At 48.2% G+C, this 22,602-nt stretch overlaps 1 protein-coding gene across 5 annotated transcripts in view; it reads left to right on the top strand.

Annotated features, from left to right (window-relative positions):
- The window catches only part of IQSEC2 (IQ motif and Sec7 domain 2), a 415,732-nt gene extending 398,296 nt beyond the window's left edge, over positions 1-17,436 (top strand). For 4 of the 5 annotated variants that reach the window (XM_029607435.1, XM_029607460.1, XM_029607442.1 and 1 more), the window contains 2 exons: positions 11,187-11,236; positions 11,907-17,436. In XM_029607435.1, coding sequence (XP_029463295.1) covers positions 11,187-11,236; positions 11,907-12,905 — 1,049 coding nt within the window. In that variant the 3' untranslated portion in view covers positions 12,906-17,436. The remainder of the gene's footprint in view (positions 1-11,186; positions 11,237-11,906) is intronic. The other variant, XM_029607469.1, reaches the window with a different exon arrangement.
- The last annotated feature ends 5,166 nt before the right edge of the window (positions 17,437-22,602 follow it).

Here is a 22,602-nt window from a genome sequence, read left to right as displayed (position 1 = left end):
TTACCAGTTTTGCGCCCTGCCCTTCGGGCTGGCGACGGCTCCCCGCGTGTTCACCAAGGTGATGGTGGTAGTGGCAGCGAGCCTTCAGCGGGAAGGAATTTTGGTACATCCGTACCTGGACGACTGGCTCATACGAGCGAAGTCGGAAACCCTCTGCAAAGCAGCGGTCCATTCGGTTTTGCATCGCCTGTGGTCCCTAGGATGGGTCGTTAATTGTGCAAAGAGCCAGCTGGTTCCATCCCAGGTGTTGGAGTTTTTGGGAGCCCGGTTCGACACCGCCGTGGGCAAGGTTTATTTGCCTCTGTTGCGAATGGAACGGTTGATGTCTCAGGTACGGCGCCTGTTGTCTCTTCCCTCACCTGTGGTGTGGGACTATTTGCAGGTTCTTGGTTTTATGGCATCTATCCTGGAATTGGTTCCTTGGGTTTTTGTGCATATGAGACCCTTGCAGAGGGCGCTGCTTTCTCATTGGGAACCCAAGTCGGAAGAGTTCCACCTGCCATTGCCTGCTAGAACCGGCCAGATCCAGTCTGGATTGGTGGCTAACTCCGGATCACTTGCTTCAAGGGGTACATCTGGAGAATCCTCAATGGATAATTGTGACGATCAATGCCAGCCTATCCGGTTGGGGGGCAGTCTGTCAATCAAGTTCAGCACAGGGTCTTTGGATGCCGTCGCAGACCAAGTGGTCCATCAATCACTTAGAGACCAGAGCGGTTTGTCTGGCACTGCAGCAATTTCTACCCCTGGTCCGCCACCGGGCGGTACGGATTCTCTCCGACAATGCGACCACCGTGGCTTACATAAACCGTCAAAGGGGTACAAGGAGTCGCCCCTTGGCCGACGAAGCAGACATGTTAATGACTTGGGCAGAACGCAATCTGGCCCGCATTGCTGCATCTCACATAGCCGGGGTCGACAATGTTCAGGCGGACTTCCTCAGCCGACAGCAGCTAGATCCCGGAGAATGGGAGCTGCTCGGGAATGTGATGTGACTGATCTCGAGCCGGTGGGGGACCCCCCCCCCCCCACCTAGACTTAATGGCAACTTGTCTGAACGCGAAGGCGTCCCCTTTCTTCAGTCGCAGAAGGGATCATGGATCGGAAGGCATGGATGCCCTGGTTCTTCCTTGGCCGTTACACATTCTCCTTTATGTGTTTGTCCCCGCGGCAGACCACTATTGTTCACATTCTTGCCTTCTTGCAGGATGGCTTATGAAAGGGCTTGGCGTACAGTTCGCTCCGAGTGCAGGTAGCAGCCTTGGGCTGTTTTAGAGGTAAGGTTGACGGTGCTTCCATTGCTGCTCACCCAGATGTGGCACAATTCTTGAAGGGGGCCAAGCACTTGAAGCCTCCAGTGCGCGCGATCTGTCCGTCCTGGAGTTTAAATTTGGTTCTCCGTAGCCTTTGCGGGTCCCCCTTTGAGCCTTTGAAGCGGGCTACGTTGAAGGATTTCTGTTCGGCTAGATGGGTTTCGGAGCTCCAAGCCTTGTCAGGTCAAGAGCCCTTTCTGTGTATATCTGATTCGGGGATTTCTCTTAGAACAGTGCCCTCATTCCTTCCGAAGGTAGTCTCGGCATTTCACATCAACCAGTCAGTCGACTTGCTGGCATTCTCTGATGAGGATAAGAATCTGAGGAGGTTGGATGTCCGTAGAGTCCTCTTGCGGTACTTGGAGATTACTAATCCGTTTAGATTGTCTGATCATCTTTTTGTTTTGTGGAGTGGTCCTAAGAAAGGGACTAAGGCTTCTAAAGCTACGATTGTCCGCTGGTTGAAAGACGCAATTGCTTCAGCTTACATATGTCACGGGAGCCCAATACCGGAGAGTCTTAAGGCGCATTCTCTTAGGTCACAAGCAGCGTCATAGGCAGAAAGCCAATGTGTCTCGCCCCAAGAGATTTGTCAGGCAGCCACTTGGAAATCATTGCACACGTTTGCTAAACATTACCGGTTGGATGTACGGGATCCGAAGGTGGATTCTTTTGGCAGCAGTGTGCTTCGCGCGGGACTCTCCAGGCCCCACCCCTTTTAGGGCAGCTTGGGTACATCCCAGTAGTCTGGACTGATCCTGGTACGTACAGGGAAAGGAAAATTAGTTCTTACCTGTTAATTTTCGTTCCTGTAGTACCAAGGATCAGACCAGACGCCCGCCCATAGGCAGGAGAGTCCGTTCAGCTGTTTGTATTTCTCTTGGCAGATTTTTTCAAAGACTACACATCTCTGTGACATAGTTCCTTTTGTCACCAGTTACAGTTGTTTTAAGATGTTAATACAAGTTCTAATTTTTCAAAAGATTAAGGTTTGACTTGATCTAGTCATTGGTTGGTAAATAAAATAAAATAAATTAAAATAATAATAATAACAACCATTCATTCTGCTTTGATATTGATTATACTGAGGGATCGCAGGTGGCACACCAGGTTATATAGGGGGTGCTTTCAGCTTTTCTCTGACTCCATCTGCTGGAAGGGAGGCATAACCCAGCAGTCTGGACTGATCCTTGGTACTACAGGAACGAAAATTAACAAGTAAGAACTAATTTTCCTATATGAAATCTAACATCGTGCAACTACATCTTGGGTTATTTTTCCCTATATGAATCACATTAAATTTTATCTGCTATTTGGACGCTCAGTCTTCCAGTCTCGCATGGTTCTTCTGCAATTTCTCACTATCCGCTTGTGAAACATAGAAACATATATAGAAACAGAAATGAAGTCAGAAAAGGACCAAATGGTCCATCTAGTCTGCCCAGCAAGCTTATGGTAGTAACTACTGGCCATACAGGCCACCTTTATAATTATCAGTTTCCCAGACTGTCAAAGTCAGGATCCTTGTTAGTTGCTGTTTGAAAACAATTCCCCATTACCTCTTGCCATTGAAGCAGAGAGCAATGTTGGAGTTGCGTCAACAGCATAAAGGCTTCTTGGTTAAGGGTAGTAACAGCTGTATCAGCAAGTTACTCCCATGCTTATTTGTTTTCCCAGACTGTGCAATTCAATGTCCTTGTTGGTTGCTGTCTGAATCTAATTCTCTTTTTCTCTTTTCCCACTGCCGTTGAAGCAGAGAGCATTGATGGAGTTGCATCAACAGCATAAAGGCTTATTGGTTAAGGGTAGTAATTGCCACACCAGCAAGTTACCCCCATGCACTCTTTTTATCTTTCCCATCCTCTAGCCTTAAGGGATCCACAGTGTTTATCCCATGCCCCTGTGAAATCTTTTACTGTTTTTGTCTTCACCACCTCCTCTGAAAGGGCATTCCACCACCCTTTCTGAGAAGAAAAATTTCCTGAACATTGGTTCTGAGTAGTCCTCCTTGGAATTTCATTTCATGACCCCTAGTTCTACTGATTTCTTTCCAATGGAAAAGGTTTGTCATTGATTGTGTATCATTCAAACCTTTCAGGTATCTGAAGGTTTGTATCATATCTTCCCTGTACCTCCTCTCCTCCAGGGTATACATATTTAGGTCCTTTAACCTCTCCTCATAAGTCATTTAATGGAGACCCATCACCATTTTGGTCATCCTTCTCTGGTTCGCCTTCATCTTGCCTCTGTCCCTTTCGAGATACAGATCTTAGTATCATCTGCAAACAGACAAACTTTACCTTCTATCCCTTCCCCAATGTCACTCACAAAGATATTGAACAGAACTGGTCCCAACACCGATCCCTGTGGCACTCCACTTAACATCATTCTCTCTTCAGAGTAGGTTCCATTTACTAGGGATGTGCAGACAAAAGTTTATGTTCATAAGTCCATAAGTCGAAAGGGGGGGGTCAATTTCGGTCAATATGGACATATGTAGAATTCCATAAGTTGAGTCTATGTCCATACGTGCACCGATTCCCTAAATAAAAATTTAAACCCCTCACCCTCCTTAATCCCCCCCAAGACTTACCAAAACTCCCTGGTGGTCCAGCGGAGAGTCAGGACGCCATTCCTGTATTCCTTTGCGAGGAGCACGTGACGTCGGCGTCACGTCGGAGTGACGTGGACGTCACGTGATTCACCGCATGTCCGCTCCGGGACCCTCGTTGGACCCAAACGGAACTTTTGGCCAGCTTGGGGGGGCCTCCTGACCCCCCCAAGCTGGCCAGAAGACGAAGCTAAAACTCAGCATGGCGAAAAGTCCGGGCAACTCTGTGCAGGACTGTCAAGGATGGAACTTCGTAGGTCTGATAAGACAGGTCAGAGAAGCGGGACAAACGACAATCCTCGGTGAGAAGGATCCGGAGCAGGACATCCGAGGAAAGAAGACGAGGACATCAGAACAGGCTAAAACATCAGGCCTCCAGGCACTGACAGAGGACATAGAGAATCCTTGGCCCTGATGGAAGATATCCGCCCGAGCGCCCTACACACCCCAGCCGGGGTGGTTGCGGACCACACTGGAGGACAACAGGGCCTTGGAAGACTCCGAACGAGATGAGACAGACAGGCAAGCAATGTCCATAGGCGCCCTACACAACCCAGCCGGGCAGGTCGCGGACCACGCAGGGACGGGAACCGAAGCCTCAGGAGACCTCTGGATGAAGAACTTCAGGATGAAGACATCAGGAGGACCAGGGTGACAGGAACACGGCACAGCATGACACATCAGGAACATGGTGAAGACATCAGGGCCAAAATGGAAAATGAAGAAGAGACCAGGAACAGATTGGAAACCCAAAAGGAATTGCCAAGCTGGAGCAGAAGACGAGGAATCCTGAAGAAGGACTGGCTCCTTGCGAAGGCAATGGCTGAATGCTGGAGGAGCCCTTTAGTAGGGCTAGAGAAGACGACGCCCAGGGAGGAGCTTGCAGGTGGGACCAGAGGGAACCCTCCCTACTGGCCCTTTAAGTAGCTAAAGGAGATGTGGCCCCACGCCTAAGGAAACAGAACAGGATGTCTGCAGGACCCTGGACAGCGGCCCTGCAGACGCTGACGCCAAGGCAGGAGAGGAGCCGGAGCTGGGCCGTGCAGGCCCCGACATTGGAGGCAGCGGTGTCCTGCCGCTCAAGGAGGTGGAGCAAGGTGGCGCCCTGCCGCCGAGGAGCAGGCCAGAGACCTGCCGTGAGACGGCTTGGGCGGCGAGAGCTGGCTGAAGTCCACAGCTCCTGCCGCAGAGAAAGCAAGATTGTTAGCGGCCTCTCTGCTGCGTGGGGGATCCCGGCATGGCTCCTACCCTGCCGGTGTGTTGGCGGCCTTGGCCGCAGAGGTAAGAGGCCACCCGTGGCTCCAGCCATGGGAGGAATCGCAACAGTAATAGATCTGAAATTTCATTTTTTAGTTCTTTCAGAACCCTGGGGTATATACTGTCTGTTCCGAGTGATTTTCTACTCTTCCATTTGTCAATCTGGTCTACTACATCTTCCAGTTTCACTGTGATTTGATTCAGTTCATCTGAATCATCACCCTTGAAAACCATCTCTGGAAAGGGTATCTCCTCAAAATCTTCATTTGTAAACTCTGAAGCAAAGAATTAATTTAGTCTTTCTGTGATGGTCTTATCTTCCTAACTGTCCTTTTAACCCCTCTAACGTCTAACGGTCCAACCAACCCCCTTGCAGGCTTCCTGCTTCAGATATATTTTTTTAAAGTTTTTATTATGAGTTTTTGCCTGTACAGCCAACTTCTTTTCAAATTTTCTCTTTGCCTGTCTTATCAATGTTTACATTTAACTTGCCAATGTTTATGCTTTTTCCTATTTTCTTCAGATGGATTCTTCTTCCAATTTTTGAAAGAAGTTTTTTTGGCTACATGGCCTCTTCCACTTTGCTTTTAACCAAGCTCACATTTTGCGATTCTGCTTGCGGCTAGGCCATGAGCAGCCTCTCACCTCCTTGCTTCCTGCTCCCCCACCGTCTGCCTGTCTGCTCCATGCGGCTGGAGCCGCTGTCTTCTCCTTTGCGGCTAGGAGGCCGCCGACGTCATTCCCACGTGGTTGGGACAGCCGCTGCCATGCTCCTTGGTGGGCCCACCACCGTCGCTTCTCCACCATTGCGGCCAGGAGGCCACTGACGCCGTTCCCTCATGGACGGGAGGCCGCGTTCTCCATCTCCATGCGGCCTGGAGGCCGCCAACATTCTTCTCCTTCAGCGCTGGCAGGGCTGTTGCCTCCAGCTTCCTCCCTTGTGGCCAGGAGGCTGCCCTGGAGCTCCTTTTCGCGGCCCGGAGGCCACCAACGCCATCTCCTCCCCTGCGCGGGGAGTCTCCGCCTCCAGTCTCTCTCCAGTGGCTGGGGTGCTGCCTCCAACGCCTCGGGCCTACTCCTTCTCTGCAGCATTGCTGCCACTGTCCCTGGTCCTGTCTCCTAGGCACGCAGCCGTGCCTCTTCTCTGGATTTAAAGGGCCAGTGGTGGGAGTAGCACCATGGCCCCTCCTAGTGATGTCATCAAGGTGTTTCCTTTGCAGCCCTACAAAAAGGCTCTGCCTTCAGTTTTTTGTTGTCTTCACAAGGAGCTAGTCCTCCCTAGGACTCCTCGTCATGTCAGCTTCTCTTAGGCACTCTGTTCTTCGTGGGAATTCCCTTGTCTTCCTTTGTGGTTCCTGATCCTTCGTCTGCATCTTCGTTCCATGTCCTGGTCTCTCGCCAGATCCTATGTCCTCGTCTTCAGATGGCTCAGATCTTCCTGATGTCCGCCCTCTGTTGACCTGTCTTTCCAGAAGTCCATCATCCAGTTGTTCTGCCTCTCTGTGCCTCCTCGATGCTCTTGGTTGAGTGACCTGGGGGTCTGAAGTCCAGATGTCCTGATGTCTCAGATGTCTTGTTCTCCAGTTCTCTCGACATCTCCTTGATGCTCTTGACTGAGTGTCCTGGGGGTTGAAGTCCTGATGTCCTGACGTTTCAGACATCTTCGTGTCCAGATATCCTCGTCTTCAGTGTCTCCTGACGTCCTTGTCTTCAGATCCTTCACTTTCAAGCATTCTGACCTTTTGGCTCCTTTTTCAGGGAAGCCTTCTTCTCAGATGTCCTGGTTCAGGATTTACCTCCTAGTGGGCTGTCGTCCTCTGGGTTGGTTGACCTTCTGGCACGTCTTCTACGCTGGGTCTGAAACCTTCACTTCTTCGGTTTTGCCTGTCAGGTGCGTCGATCACGCTGGGTCACTGAAGCTCTGTCCAGGGCAGTTGCTGCTATGAGTTTTGGCCAGATTCCTATTCATGCTGAGTTTTAACTCTTCTGTCGTCTCTTCACTCATCAAGTGTCTTCATCAATGTTCCTGATGTTCTTCTCTTCAGCCTTGCCTTAGCCTTGTCAAGTACCTTCGTCTGACCTGGTCTTCAAGTATTGTCTGACCTTGTCTTCAAGTATCGTCTGACCATGTCTTCAAGTGTCATCTGATCATGTCTTCAAGTATCGTCTGATCATGTCTTCAGTCTTCAAGTCTTGTCCAAATCTTCGAGTTTCCGTCTTGTTCCCGTTCCATCGCCCTCCCTCGACCTCTGTCTGTCCTGACGCATTTTCTGTTCCCGTACAGCAGGGCCGAAAGGGCTATCGAGTGGCTGGAGGGCTACCCTAGAGACCAGCATTGCGTTGTTGGGTCTCTTCTGATGCGTTCAGGTTCGGCGGAGGTCAGAGTCCCTGATCTTCAGCCTGTCCGCCTGTGCTTGGACAAGTCTTATCTGACTTGACGCTTCTACGGAGCTCTCTGCAATCGTGCTGTAGTCCAGGGACACACCAACCTCTCCGGATTTGGGACCGCTCCCTAGCGCTCCCGCAACATCACAGTCGTTTGGCCTTCCTTCCACCTTTCTTAATGTGTAGAATACATCTAGACTGTGCTTCTAAGATGGTAATTTTTAAACATGCCTGTTGTTCACTCTTTTGCAGCTGTACCTTTCAGGGTTTTTTTTAAGTATCTTGCTTATTTTACCAAAGTCTCCCTTTTGAAAATTTAGTGCTAGAGCTGTAGATTTACTTATTGTACGTGTACCAGCCATTAATTTAAATTTGGTCATGATATGATCATTATTGGAAAGTGACCCCACCACTGTTACCTCTCTCACCAAATCCTGCATTCCACTGAGAACTAGATCTAAGAGAGCTCCCTCTCTCGTTGGTTCCTGAACGAATTGCTCCATGAAGCAGTCATGTATTCCATCTAAGAACTTTACCTCTCTAGCCTGCCTGATATTACATTTCCCAGTCAATATTGGAGTAATTGAAATCTCCCATTATTACTGCACTGCCAAATTGTTATGTTCCTTAATTTCTCTTAGCATTTCATTGTCCGTAGATAATATTTTAAAATCATCGGCTTAGTGTGCTGTAGCACTCAAAAAAGCAAACAGAATGTTAGGAATTATTAGGAAGGGAATGGTTAATAAAACGGTAAATGTCATAATGCCTCTGTATCGCTCCATGGTGAGACCGCACCTTGAATACTGTGTACAATTCTGGTCACCACATCTCAAAAAAGATATAGTTGCAATGGAGAAGGTACAGAGAAGGGCAACCAAAATGATAAAGGGGATGGAACAGCTCCCCTATGAGGAAAGGCTGAAGAGGTTAGGGCTGTTCAGCTTGGAGAAGAGACGGCTGAGGGGGGATATGATAGAGGTCTTTAAGATCATGAGAGGTCTTGAACGAGTAGATATGACTCGGTTATTTACACTTTCGAATAATAGAAGGACTAGGGACATTTCAGAAAGTTAGCAAGTAGCACATTTAAGACTAATCGGAGAAAATTCTTTTTCACTCAACGCACAATTAAGCTCTGGAATTTGTTGCCAGAGGATGTGGTTAGTGCAGTTAGTGTAGCTGGGTTCAAAAAAGGTTTGGATAAGTTCTTGGAGGAGAAGTCCATTAACAGCTATTAAATCAAGTTGACTTAGGGAACAGCCACTGCTATTAATTGCATCAGCATGGGATCTTCTTAGTGTTTGGGTAATTGCCAGGTTCTTGTGGCCTGGTTTTGGCCTCTGTTGGAAACAGGATGCTGGGCTTGATGGAGCCTTGGTCTGACCCAGCATGGCAACTTCTTATGTTCTTATTTTGGCCAGGTGGGAGTAGTATACTATCGCTATGTTCTTCCCCCAACACATGGGATTTCTACCCATAAAAATTCTGTTGTGCATTTAGTCTCTCGCAGGATCTTAATGCACAGTAGACATTGAATTCGCCGGCTAAAACTTGGCTGGATTAGAAAAGAGGCAGGCCAGGGGCCTTCCGGGACAATACAGTTACCCGGATAACTTAGCTGCCATTCAGCAGTATCTGGTCTCAGAGCAGTTTTAAAGTTATCCGGCCGCGTGTGGCTGGATAATTTGCTCTTTAACTGGCCATATTCAAAATGTAGCTGGTTAAATGGCTGCAAAATAAAACTTAAAAAATTAAACCTCTGGCCTTGAGGCTCAAGCTCCCAGAAAACACTTTAAAATAAGTGCAGGTGTCATGCCCATTCTCCCCCCCCCCCCATCTCTGCAACCCACCAAATTAAAACCAAATCAGTGAGCCAGCCCCCCACCCTCCTTCCCCAATATTTTCTTGAAAATCACAAGCCCCTCTCGTGCCTCCCACTCCACCATCCACAGTCTCTTTTCCACCCTCTCCACCCACCCCCATACCCACGAACCTCCAGCCGGGAGTGCGGTAGTGCCATACTAGCTACTCGCCACTTCCAGTGCTGGAAATGTACCACAGTAACATTTAGTGACAGTGCAGCAAATGTTTCTTTTAATTGGGTGGATTGGGTGTGGATCAGGCACTGTGTCCCCACAGATGAGAGACTGAGAGAGTGGGCCTGAAGGCCCCAAAGGGTTTTTGGGGTTTTTTTAAGTTTTTTTTTTGCAGCCAGCTAACAGGCTGTATTCAAAATATACTCAGACTACATGCAGGCAGATAACTTTCAAACCTAACTGGTTATATTCAAACAATGAGTTAGATTTGAATGATATCCAGCTAAAGGTAGCTGGATACTTTTAAAGTGACTATATTCAGCAGGACATTTAATTTAACCGGATAACTTGTCTGCTTGCCAACTTTCTGAAATTTGTCTTCTGTGTAAACCAGAGATCCCCCAAACTCAATCCTCGAGAGCTGCAACCTGACTGGATTTCAGCCCTTGAGGATTGAGTTTGGGGACCCCTGGTGTAAACAATATAATGCTGGGATCCCGACCCTGATAGATTTATAGAGAATGACAAAGTTATCATCATCTGGGACATGCCTATTCCAACCAACCAAAAGAGCAATGCAGGAAAACCAGAGATTGTGGTAAAGAAGAAAATCACAAGGATGGCATTACTAATAAAAAATGTTAATGGACAACATGGAGACAGAGAGAAAAGACCCTTAAGTATCAAGAGATGCAATCAGAGAGCAAGAAAATGTGGCAGAAAGATACAGGAATGTTCCCAGTTGTAATGGCCGCCTCTGGCCTGATTGAAAAGAACTTCCAAGCGCACCTTGATATGTTGCCTGTACATATGCTATCCTGTGAACTCCAGGAGGAAGCGCTCTCTTTGGCACAGTGCAAATATTAAGAATAGCACTAGCAATAAATCTGAGACTGAGATCATTCTTAACATACACTGGCTTACGAGTGAGGTTCACTTATGTCATAATATCTAACCCATTTGGGGACAATAGTCTTAAGAGTCAATGACAGAGCCGGGGATTACTCCGGACGCACAGGGAGATAAAGTGACTTCCCCGAGATCACACACACAGAGAGTCAGTGACAGAGCCAGGGATTAGAAATTGCTTCCTGAGAGCTCTGTTGACGTGTGGCTGTTTGCTCTCACTGCTGGCCTTGCCTTCTCTCTAGAACATGCTGCTTTTTACTCCCTCTTTGTATAAATAATCTTCTTTTCCTGGCTGTGGTTCTTGTTCTCTTCCTTTTTCTCATCCTCCAGTCTTGTCCACAGCTGCTGCAGGGCTTGGAGAAGCAGGTCCTGTACCAGTGAGTGGTGAGAGCCCTCTCAAGGGTATGGGAGGGGGGAACTCCATCTGCAGTTTCCCTGACCTGCTTTTCTCTCTGGTTTATACCAGAAGTTTTGATGCCTCACTAATGCTGGAGGTGTGAGAGCCTGTGTCTTAGGAACCCTCCTTTCCTATTGGAAATTGGGAATTAGAGGGTTTCCGCTTTGCTCCAGTGGTGCTCTTCTGGGCTCAAGGAGAGCTCCAGCAACCCTGCTCATCTGTAATTTGCCCCTCGCTGTAGTCGCCAACTCTTAACGCTTGCATGTTCGCTCCAGGCAAGCGAGGGCGTCGTAACAGCGTGGGATCGCTGGACAGTACCATGGAAGTAAGTGCCAGCCCATGTGCATGTCCTGGGCAGTCTCTCACCCACAGCAGGACTCCCCACCCTCTCCCCCATCATCGCCTTCTCTGGCTTTACCCTGGCTCTTCTTTGATCTTGCTTGCCTGACGCCCTTCCGGTGCTTCTCAAATAGCATGTGCCCAGGCTTTGCATGCTCCGTGTGGCAGGATCCTGCCGTGCTCATCTGTGATTGTGTTGTAACTGGACCCTGCCAGAACTCCAGCCTGTGTCCATCTTCTGGCTGCTTGATTGGCCAATGCTGTAGAAGAGAGTGTTCTTACTGATGCAATGATACGTGTCAGTTTGTGTGTGTGTGTGTGTGCACGCGCATGCATGTGTCATAGGGCCAGTGTCTTCCTAGCCCACTGTGTTGCATGTTGTAGTAACCAGCCCTTGTTTGTTGCTTATGCAGGACAGGGAATGTGTTCTAAGTCAAACTGAAAATGTTTCTCTTTCTCTGTCTTTCTCACACTTTCCTTTTCTCTTTACCTCTATATCTCTCCCTCTGTCTCTGTCCCCCTTTATGCTCTTCATTTCTATCTTGCTCTCTCTCTGTTTTCAACTTTCACTCTCCCTTTGCCCCTCTTTCTCCGTCTGCCTCTCTCCCTTTTCTTTCTCTCTCCTTCCCTTGATCTCCCTTTCTTCTTACTCCTAGGGTTCTATTATTAGCAGCCCTCGACCACACCAGAGGATACCTCCCACTCCGCCAGCGGAAGAATACAAGATGCAGCGCCCTGGATCCAACTCCTCCTCCTCCTTCCTGGGCTCCCTCTTCGGGAGCAAGCGTGGCAAGGGCCCCTTCCAGAACCTCCCCAGCTCGGCCCCTGCGCACCTGCACGGTCCCTTGGGGATGTCCGATGGCCACTCCAAGATTCAGGCGCTGCACGCCCAGTACTGCCACAGCCAGCCTGCCATGGCCCAGGCCCCGCCTCCTTATCACCCGCAGCCTCCGCCCCAGCTGCCACCACTCCCTCCACAGGCACCACCACCGCCGCTGCAGCTGCAACAGCAGCAGCAGCAGCAGCAGCAGCGTTACCATGTACAGTCCAGCGGTCAGCACTTCACTCTGCAGCGGAGCAGCCAGCAGAAGCGTCCCCCACAGATGCCCCAGCCGGCCTCCCCCCACCCTCAGTACGCTGTACATGGGGGGAGGCACCCAGGGAGCAATCAGCCGACATCACCACTATCCCTTTACAGCCCCATGCCACAGTATGCACTGAGCCACACCTATCCACAGCACATGCATCAGCACTCTATGCAGAAGCAGCCGCCCAAGCACTTTGTCTTCTCCCACTACCCACCCGTGCCACCGCCCTTGCAGCAGCCGCCGCTGCCACCACAACACGGCCAGAGGCAACAGCAGCAGTACCCCATGCATGCCATGCAGCACTCCCAGCACACCATGCAGCACCCCCAGTCTCCTGTCCCGCCCCTTTCCCCCATCCCTCCTCATCCTTCCTACCCTCCACTCCCCCCACCATCCCCGCACACCCCACACACTCCCCATACTCCCCACACCCCTCTCACACCGCACACCCCCACCTCACCTGTCCCCCAGCACGTCCCGCACCACCCGGGTCAGTCTGTGGGGTCCAGCCAGTCCTCTTCCAACTCCAAGTCCAAGCCTGTCAGCAGAATCAGCACGGTTGTCTGAGAAGAAGAAAGCATTGCTTGGGGAGGGGTTCCTAAGTTTTCTCTTGGACAACAGCAGGAGTTGTGCAAGCTCATACACAGTCCCAGTGAGCCACCTACGAGCGTGAGGCTTTGGTCGCTGCATGATTTCGGTTGCCCTGGTTCATCTCCTGCCTTGGGTCCTCATATTCCATTCTCCCAAAGTTCTGGGGCATTGGGGAGATTTGCACAGAGGGGGAGGGAGGTATTCATTGCTGCTTTTGGATTTGCTCTCCCCCCCGCCTAAGTTTGCACATCACAACATCCATTCGACCTCTTGGTATCTTTGGATCTCGCAAGCACTTGGAAGATGAAAGGAACTGAGAACCAACCTCTTTCCCCGCTGTCACGTCTGCAGATGCTGGGGCTGGGATCTGCTTTCCCCTAAAGCTGCCCTGCCTTTGCAATTTCCGAGGGCCATCCTTGCAAAGAGTAAACAGCACAAAATGGACCATAGCATGGGATGAAGAAATCACAGATGCTGCTCTCCTTGTTTCTGTTTCCCCTTCTGCCTCGCCCTGCCGCTGATATTTTGGGGGGAACAGCAGCAGGGGAATGGAATGGGAACATCCTTGAGAATATTATCTTCAGATGTCGGCAAAGTCGCCAACCCGGGTCGTCACCCTGCCCGGTGGGACTCTGTGCCATGCACCGAGTGGATCGTAAAGATCCCACAACATGTGCCGTATCCTCTTCTCATGAATACTTTGGATACATGGAAACATTTGAGAGGGTTTACTGTTGTGTGTGTGTGGGGGGGTGTGGGGGGAGAGGCTGTCTCTGCTGTTCTCACTCCATCTTCAGTCATTTGACTCTAGGGTGCAGCCCAAAAGAGACACTTCAGATGTTTGGTTTGTTGGTGTGGGAGGAGAATCTTTCTGTTCTCCTTGTTTCCCCGCCCCATGGATAGATTTGATGAATATGAAGAAACAACTCTTTCATAATGCCATCCTCCACTTTCTTTTGGTGGGGGCTGGCATTTATCAAAGGTTAGAAGAGAAGTTTGTGGCTTATGTTGAAGGGAGATTTCTGTTTTGATTTTAAATGTAAATATGTATATATATATATATATATAAATATATATATATTTTTGGATGCCATGCTGATTGAACAGTGGCAGGTGGATGGACAACTCGGTCCCTTCCTCCTTTGCCTAGTGGTCTGTTGCCTCAGTGTAGCAGGGCAGTGATCCTATTGTGCTAGATACACACGCATGCGTTATGTGTGTTGTTCTCTCGTGCTGAAAGACAAATCTCAGGTGGCCACTTTCAGTCACTGCCAACATGGCACACAGCTGTGGCACAAAGCAACCCTGCAATGCATTAACATATCCTGCCATAGGGCACAGGCAGCGTCTACCCGTGAGAATATGCCCTGTACTTCATCACACACCTGTGTGACACACAGCTCCCTATAGTGCAGTACATGCCTGTGACACAGAACAGCAACCCTGCCACAAATGGGATGGGTATGAATTAGGATGGTTTCCTGGCTTCGGTCTGAGGAAGCATTCCCAATTCTCCCAATTCCATTCTTCCCTCCCCACGCCCATCCAAGGGAGCAAACCCTCTCACCTTACAAACCTACGTTCTCAGCACTTTATTCACCCCCTCCCCTATCGAGGTATACATGCACACTCATCCCCCCACACACACACACACTCATGCATAGGGAAGGAACCCCAGCACTTTGTATATTCCCCCCACCCAGGGAAATATCCCGAGCACCATACATACCCTCTCCACCCAAGGAAGGAACTTCAGCACCTTTTACAGCTCTCCCCCCACCCCATCTCCAGCACCTTACACGGTCACTCCCTCCCACCCTACCCCCAGGGAAGGATCTTTGGCATCTTAATACTCACTCCACCACCTTATACAGTATCCCCCAACCTATGAGAAGAACCCCAGCACATTATACCCTCTTTCCCCTTGCTAATGGATGAATCCCCAGCACCTTACACATCCACTCTCCACCCCACCCCCCACCATTGAGAGAAGGAATCCTAGCACCTTACAGAGTCAATCTCAACTATGAAAGGATCCTCAGAAATCTTACACATTTGCTCCAGCAGCTTAAATACCTTCCCCCAACCTCTGAGGAAAGACCCCAGCACCTTACACAGTCACCCACCACCACCAAGGAAAGAATTTACAGTGTGGTTACACTCATTCTAACATCTTACACACTCCCCCCACTCAGGGAAGGATCCTCAGCACCTTACATCCCTCCCCTTCATCTACCACCACTTTGGGAAGGATCTCCAGCACCTTACACACTCCCCAACTCAGGGAAGGATCCCCAGCACCTTACTCCCTCCCCCCCCCCCCCCCCACCCTGCTGCTCCCAAGGGTAGAACCCAGCACCTTATAATCACACCAAGGGAAAAACCCTAGCATGTGTTTTCATTCAATACAGCATCTTACACATTCCCTCCACTCAGGGAAGAATCCCCCAGCACCTTACGCACTCCCCCCCCCCCCCCAAGGAAAAGATCCTCAGCACCGTACACACTCCCCCCTGCCCCTCACCCCGGGAAGGCTCCTATGCATCTTTCAGACCCCCCCCCCCCCCCCCCCAGCCTCTTCCTCCTGCTTACTATCACCAAGGGAAGGATCCCCAACACCTTATATGTTCACCCAACCAACATACACACTCCCCAAACGTGCACACCATGGTCCCAAGGGAAGGATCCCCATCAGCCTACACACTGCCCTCCCCCCTCCCCACTCAGGAAAGGATCCCTCCAGCACCTTCCAATTAACGGAATATTTTCTCCTGCCTTTGCACAGGAGTGTCTCTCCTGAGAGAATGATCACACCGTCTATATGTTTCTCTTTAAAAGCTAAGAACAAATTATGAACAAATCTCTTTTATTTCATAAATATATATATATATATATGTATAAATACATAACATATATACTCTTTAGTCCCAGAAGCAGAGGGGTAAAAAAACTTCCCATCAGTGTTATAAATATTGGTTTAAAGTATTCTTTAGAAAATAATGGTATAATTTTTGCTCATGAGGGGGTGCTCCCTCCTCTATAAACTCCATGTCTTAGGTATAAAAACAAACAACAAAAATGCAAAGAAAAAAAAAACCTTTGTAAATGAAGTATGTATTTTGAAAACTCCTTTTTATTGGGGGGGAGGGGGGACTTTATTCAGGTGAAAAACTGTAAAAACAAAAGTGTTGTGTGGATATTTACATAGGAGAGAAAAAACAGATTTGATCTTTTGCTTTGCGTCACAGGTTAATATGAGTTGATGGGGGGGGGGGGAGAGGCTGCTGGGTTAAAATGGTAAAACCTCCCTCTCTCCCAGTGAAGCCCCCCCCACCCCACCTGGTTCCTTAAATCGTCTGGCCAGGACCCCATGTAAAGTTACACCAGATGAGAAGCAGATTTTTCATGACTGCGGCAGATACAGCAGAACCTCTTAGAGTGGACTCAGGTTTTGTGCAAAAAAGGAAAATAAATATTAATTTTAGCAATAGCATATGGTCTTTCTCACATCTATTGGAGATGCGAGGAGAACTGTCCCAGGTGTAGCATGCTCTGAATAAAGAATATGCCCCATCATTTGTTGCCATTCTGCTATGTTATGATGCAACTAGCATTTGTTTTTTAATGCGCTAGAATGATGAGTTCCTGGATAGGTGGCAGAATCTCTGTCATCAGAGATCCTTAAAAACTAGGTTTGATGAACATCTGGATGTTGCCTAGAGGCAGGGGGATGGATCAAGTGTCCCAGCTAAGTCCTTTAAAGCTGTCTTTCTATTCTGTTTGGTCTTTGGAGATACTACCCAGCTTTCTTTGAATCTAGATGAGCTCCCAAGGTCCTTTCCAGCGCTGACTTTCTAGAATTGTAGATGATCTCATGAGGCCTCTTCCAATCTTCTCTGTCTATGATTCACTATAACACTGTTCACTCACTCTAATGAAACAAAGAAATGAAGAAATGACGGCAGAAAAAGACTAAGTGGCCCATCCAGTCTGCCCAGCAAGCTCCCATATGTATCATTTCCCATACTTATCAGTTTCACAGACCGCCAAGGTCAGGGCCCTTGTTGGTTACTATTTGAGTCCAATTACCTGCCACCTCCTGCCGATGAAGCAAAGAGCAATGATGGAGTTGCATCAAAAGTGAAGTATCAGGCTTATTGGTTAAGGGTAGTAACCGCCGCATCAAGCAAGTTACCTCCATGCTTATTTGTTTTCCCAGACTGTACAGTTCAATGTCCTTGTTGGTTGTCTGAATGTAAATCCTCTATTCCACATTTCCCTTTGCCATTGAAGCAGACAGCAATGTTGGAGTTGCATTAACTGTATGAAGGCTTATTGGATAAGGGAAATAACCACTATTCCAGCAAGCTACCCCATGCCTCTTTTCATTCATTCCCATCCTCTAGCCTTTAAGAATCCACAGTGTTTATCCCATGTCCCTTTGAAATCCTTCATAGTTTTAGTCTTCACCACTTCCTCCAGAAGAGCATTCCAGGCATCCACCTCCTTCTCCACAAAGAAATATTTCCTGACATTGATTCTAAGTCTTCCTCCCTGGAATTTCAAATCGTGACCCCTAGTTCTACTGATTTCTTTCCAATGGAGAAGGTTTGTTGTTGACCATGGATCATTAAAACCTTTCAAGTATCTGAAGGCCTGTATCATATCACCCCTGCTCCTCCTCTCCTCCAGGGTATACATATTTAGGTTATTCAATGTCTCCTCATAAGTCATTTGATGGAGACCACCCGCCAATTTGGTCGCCCTTCTTTGGACCGTCTCCATCCTGTCTCTGTCCCTTTTGAGATATGGTCTCCAGTACTCCAGGTGAGGCCTCACCAAGGACCTGTACATGGGGATTATCACTTCCTTTTTCTTATTAGATATTGCTCTCTGTATGCAGCCCAGCATTATTTTGGCTTTAGCTATCGCCTTTTCACATTGCTTTTCCAACTTTAGATCATTAGACACTATCACCCCAAGGTCTCTCTCCTGCTCTGTGCACATCAGCCCTTCACCCCCCAACATATACAGTTCTTTCAGATTGCCACACCCCAAGTGCATGACTCTGCACTTCTTGGCATTGAATCCCAGCAGCCATATCTTCAACCATCTTCCAGCTTCCTTAAATCTCATTATCTCTACTCCATCCGGTGTGTCCACTATGTTGCAGATCTTAGTATCATCCAAAAATAGACAAACCTTACCTTCTATCCCTTCTGCAATGTTGCTCACAAAGACGTTGAACAGAACTGGTCCGAACACCGATCCCTGTGGCACTCCACTTATCATCATTCTCTCTTCAGAGTAGGTTCCATTTACCATCACACATTGTCTTCTGTCCATCAACCAGTTTGTAATCCATGCCCCCACCTTGGCGCACACTCCAAAGCTTCTTATTTTGTTCATGAATCATCTATGTGGGACCGTATCAAAACCTTTACTAAAATCCAAGTAAATCACGTTGAGTGCTCTTCCCTGATCCAATTCTCTAGTCATCCAATCAAAGAAATCAATCAGATTCATCTGACAGGACCTTCCCCTGGTGAATCCATGCTGCCTCTGATTGAGCAACCCACCGGATTGTAGATAGTTCACTATCCTTTCCTTCAGCAGAGTCTCCATTAATTTTCCCACCACCAAGGTGATGCTAACTGGCCTGTAGTTTCCAGCCTCTTCTCTGCTCCCACTCTTGTAAAGTGGAACCACCACCGCTCTTCTCCAGTCCCTCGGCATCATACCCTTTTCCATGGATCTATTGAACAGGTCACACAGCGGATCCACCAGCACATCTCTGAGCTCCCTTAGTATCCTGGGATGAACCTCATCAAGCCCCATGACTTTGTCCACATATGACACAACATAACTAGTCATCTTTTAGAAGAAAGAAGGGAAAGGGGAGCTATGATACAAATATTCAGATTTCTTGTAGATTTCAATAAAGTACCAGAAGGAAGCATTTTAAATAGAATGAAAAGCCTAGGGACAAGGGGTCGCCATGAAAATGAAGGGAGGGAAGTTCAAAAGGAATTTGAGAAAACATTTCCACACTGAGAAGGTGATGGATACTTGCAACAGACTTCCAGCAGATATTAATAGGAGCCAAAAAAAGTGGCAGAATTCAAACATGCTTGGGGTACAGATACAAAAAAACCTTAATAGTGGTGGGAAGGTGCAGACCGCCGATTAAGACCTTTGACACCACGATAGCCAGGCACAAATTTGAAAGTAGGGGTGGACCAATTGGTCATTTTCTGATGACATCTTTACATCTTCTGTGTTTCTATGTAATAAAGGATTCTTTAATGAGCATAAGACTAACTTCATTCCCATTAAACACATCCGAAGGGAATAAAGGAAGAAGAAAAAGATCCATGTGTCATGGAATATCTATTAGTGTTCATGATAACATAGGAGCTGTGCACCGTGGAAGTCCTTATCAGGACTATATTGTGGGCTATATTATACCCACTACTGAAAAATCCTGTGATTGGCAGGGCAAGCAAGAAAACTTTATCAAGGTATCTGCTGTAAGAGTGTTCTGTTGGACAGGGAAACCACCTTTATCTTTGAGAAATGCTGGGGGGGAGGGGTGCATTCTTATTAACCATGCTGCATGGAAAATGGACCTGTTCTTTATGTTAAAAGCATGAGCCAGGAAGTGGGTGAAAGCTGCTACATGTAACTAACTACTCCTGTGTTCGGCTGACTAGCCAGGATCACTTCCTATGAGAGAGGGTCCCATGATGTGCACACACAGAATGTCATTTTTGTGCAGCACATCACTGAACCCTGTCACTCATGGAACACGCACGGATGATAACATTAATAGCGTATAACATATCATATTATAATTGTTATGAGATTGAGGACTCTTGAGAGTTTTCTTCCAACTCACTTCCCATATTTTCTACTCCCATGCTAGGAGCTGTGTGTATTCCTCAGAGAGTCCCTAGGGATTAGTCTCCCTCCCTCCCCATCCTTCCTCCCCCATCCCATGAGGTGTTCTTGCTGTTGTACACATATAAGAAATATTGTCAGGCGAGTGGGGTGGGGGGAGGTGAGTGTATCTCCTCACCCTACCTTTTGTTCTATTTACCCTCTTTACTGTTGAACAAAAAAAGTTGTCTTCCTCTCTCCCTGGCATGCACCTCTGCAGTGTGATACATTTATTTCTTCTACACAGCTTCCCACCCCCATCTCTCCCTACAAACAGCACACAACCTGTCTTGCAGCCTTGTTGATTGATTGCTGCTGTACAGATTAATGGATCTAGAATTAAATATATATAGATGTGTATATATATATACATCCTACAGCGTATAGAGCTTCCCAACAGAATGAATTTGGCTGTTGTACCTCATGTTGGGCACCAGAAGACATTGTGGCCAGAGATGGGATTTCACAGTCAGATGAAGCATTGCCCCTTTATATTTTTTTTCTGGGGCTAAGTTTGATAGTTTCAGGAAGTAGTCAGGAGGATTAAAAAAAAACAAAACATGATTTGGACTGATTTTTTTTTCTTTTTGTACATATTGTGTATAATTTGATGCTTCATAAATAAAAAACAAGTTTTTCTTGGCGTGTATGCAAATGTCTCCTGTTGTTTCTTCTTTTTCATTTTATAGCTTGTGAAGGAAGGTGAGTGATCTCCACTAGCTGGTGGTATAAAACTAACAGATCAGTTATATTTATTTTGTTCATCATTTTCTTGAGCCTTCTCAAAATAATTTTTTCTTCACTTCTCAGCGATGTCAGAAATATTATCCATGATATGTAAAAAAAAATAAAGGTAAGTTATATCCTTAACATCGAGATCCGCTATAATTGTCAGTACCCACGCCCGCCCCAAGAGCCACACCCCATCAACAAAACAAAACAGAGACCAAAGCGAAGAGGCCGCAACTTTATTACAATCATTATTAATGTAAGAAAACTCTGCACGAGCCACTTTCTGACTTCTGACATCAACCGTGTCAATCCGGTGCTGCCCGCCGTATTTCCTAGCAAAACAGCTCATCGTGCCCGCCCCCCCCCCCCCCCCCCCCCCCCGTGACCTCCAAGCAAGGGGGACAGCGAAGTCCACCCACTGGCTCATGTACCCACCTACAGCTGCGATAAATTTCCTCGAAACATGCACAATATGAAAAGGAATACTAACATGGCTCATCTAACTACCAACTGAAACAAGAGTAAATAAGGTTCTGCAAGCCTACCAATGCGAAGTTAAGAATTTTATCCTAAATTCAACTGCGAGGGGAGGGGGTGGGTGGGGAATGTAGTGGCTAAGGAAGGGAAAAAGGGGGAAGCAAGAGCGAGTCGGAGCTTAAATTGAGCCAGTGATTCAACCGCTGTGCGCCCAGCCCAGCACGATGACACAGCGACTGCACTGAAACCAGGGAGGTGAGTAAGTCATGCGTGCTCGCATCCAAAGACGCCAAATATATGACAGCAGCGGGGTGTGTCGGCCCGACCATGGCCTCATTGTTAAAGGAGGGCCATCGGGCATTGGGCACGAGCCCGTGCCATAACATTGAGATCCGCTATAATTGTGGGTACCCACGCCCATCCTATCCCAAGAGCCACACCCCATCAACAAAGCAGAGTCCAAAGTGGATAAAGAGACCGCAGCTTTATTGAAAACATTAACAAAACCTGTCACCAACCGTGTCCATCCAGTGCTGCCAGCCATATTTCCTAGCAAAACAGCCCATCATGTCCAGCCCCCTGCCATGATCTCCAAGCAAGTGGGCCACCCAAGGCCAGAAAAGTTGAACCACTGGCTCGTATTCCTGCCCCCAGTATGAGGTAGTAACACTTGCCTCATGCACCCCCCTAAAGCTTCCGCCTTTTCACCTGAAGAAAGATTTTGTTATACGTGGACTAGGTCTTTGGGCCCTTGGGTCTTGGAGAGAGCTGACTCCACCCACAGGGAGGAGCCCTATGGGGACTCTCCACGAGAGGAGGGGTCTCAGCAGTGATGGACACAGGAGTCAGAGATATATTTATTATACAGCAAAGAGGAACCCGAGGAGTGGGTTAGTAAACTCAGTCCTGAGATGGATTCTCCGGTAGTAGTCCCCAGAGCTTGGTAACCCGGGTAATACTTCCTTCTTGGTAGTTCTTGTGCGTAGTAGCTCCGGTAGTGATCCGCAGCGCGGGGTAGGCTGGAGATAGATGTTGGCAGTAGGCACAAGACAGCGTGGATCTGGTAGTGGTCTGCAGAGCGGGGTAATCCGAGGATCCGCACAGCAAGAGAGAAGCAGAGTTGAAGATCAGGTCTAGTACTCACTCCGTAGTATTGCAATAGAGATATAATTGTAGCAGCAGCAGAGACCCAGAGCAGGAACACTGAAGGGTTGTCCATAGAAGTAGCGAGAGGAACTCACTAAGCTGGTGAAGGTGAGACTCGCAGAGAAGGCTCTCCGAGGAGCGGATAGCCCTGAGTGCAGCAAGGCCCCTGAGGAGCAGGTACCTAAGTCACTCAGTCTGGAACGCAGGAACAGCGAGGCAAAGCATCTCTGAGAAAAGGAATTGAGCAAGATGGAATCCTTGCTAACTCGTTGGTAGGAAGGTCTGGTAGGCTTAAGTACATGTAGGCAGTGACGTCATGCGGAGGGGACGCCCCCGAGGTTCCCGCCATGACGTGGATAAGATGGAGACAGGCGCGCGT

The sequence above is a fragment of the Rhinatrema bivittatum genome, chromosome 1, assembly GCF_901001135.1.
Source record: "Rhinatrema bivittatum chromosome 1, aRhiBiv1.1, whole genome shotgun sequence".
NCBI lineage: Eukaryota > Metazoa > Chordata > Amphibia > Gymnophiona > Rhinatrematidae > Rhinatrema > Rhinatrema bivittatum.
Note: the sequence above shows the minus strand (reverse complement) of the source record. Positions and strands in the feature narration are given on the sequence as shown.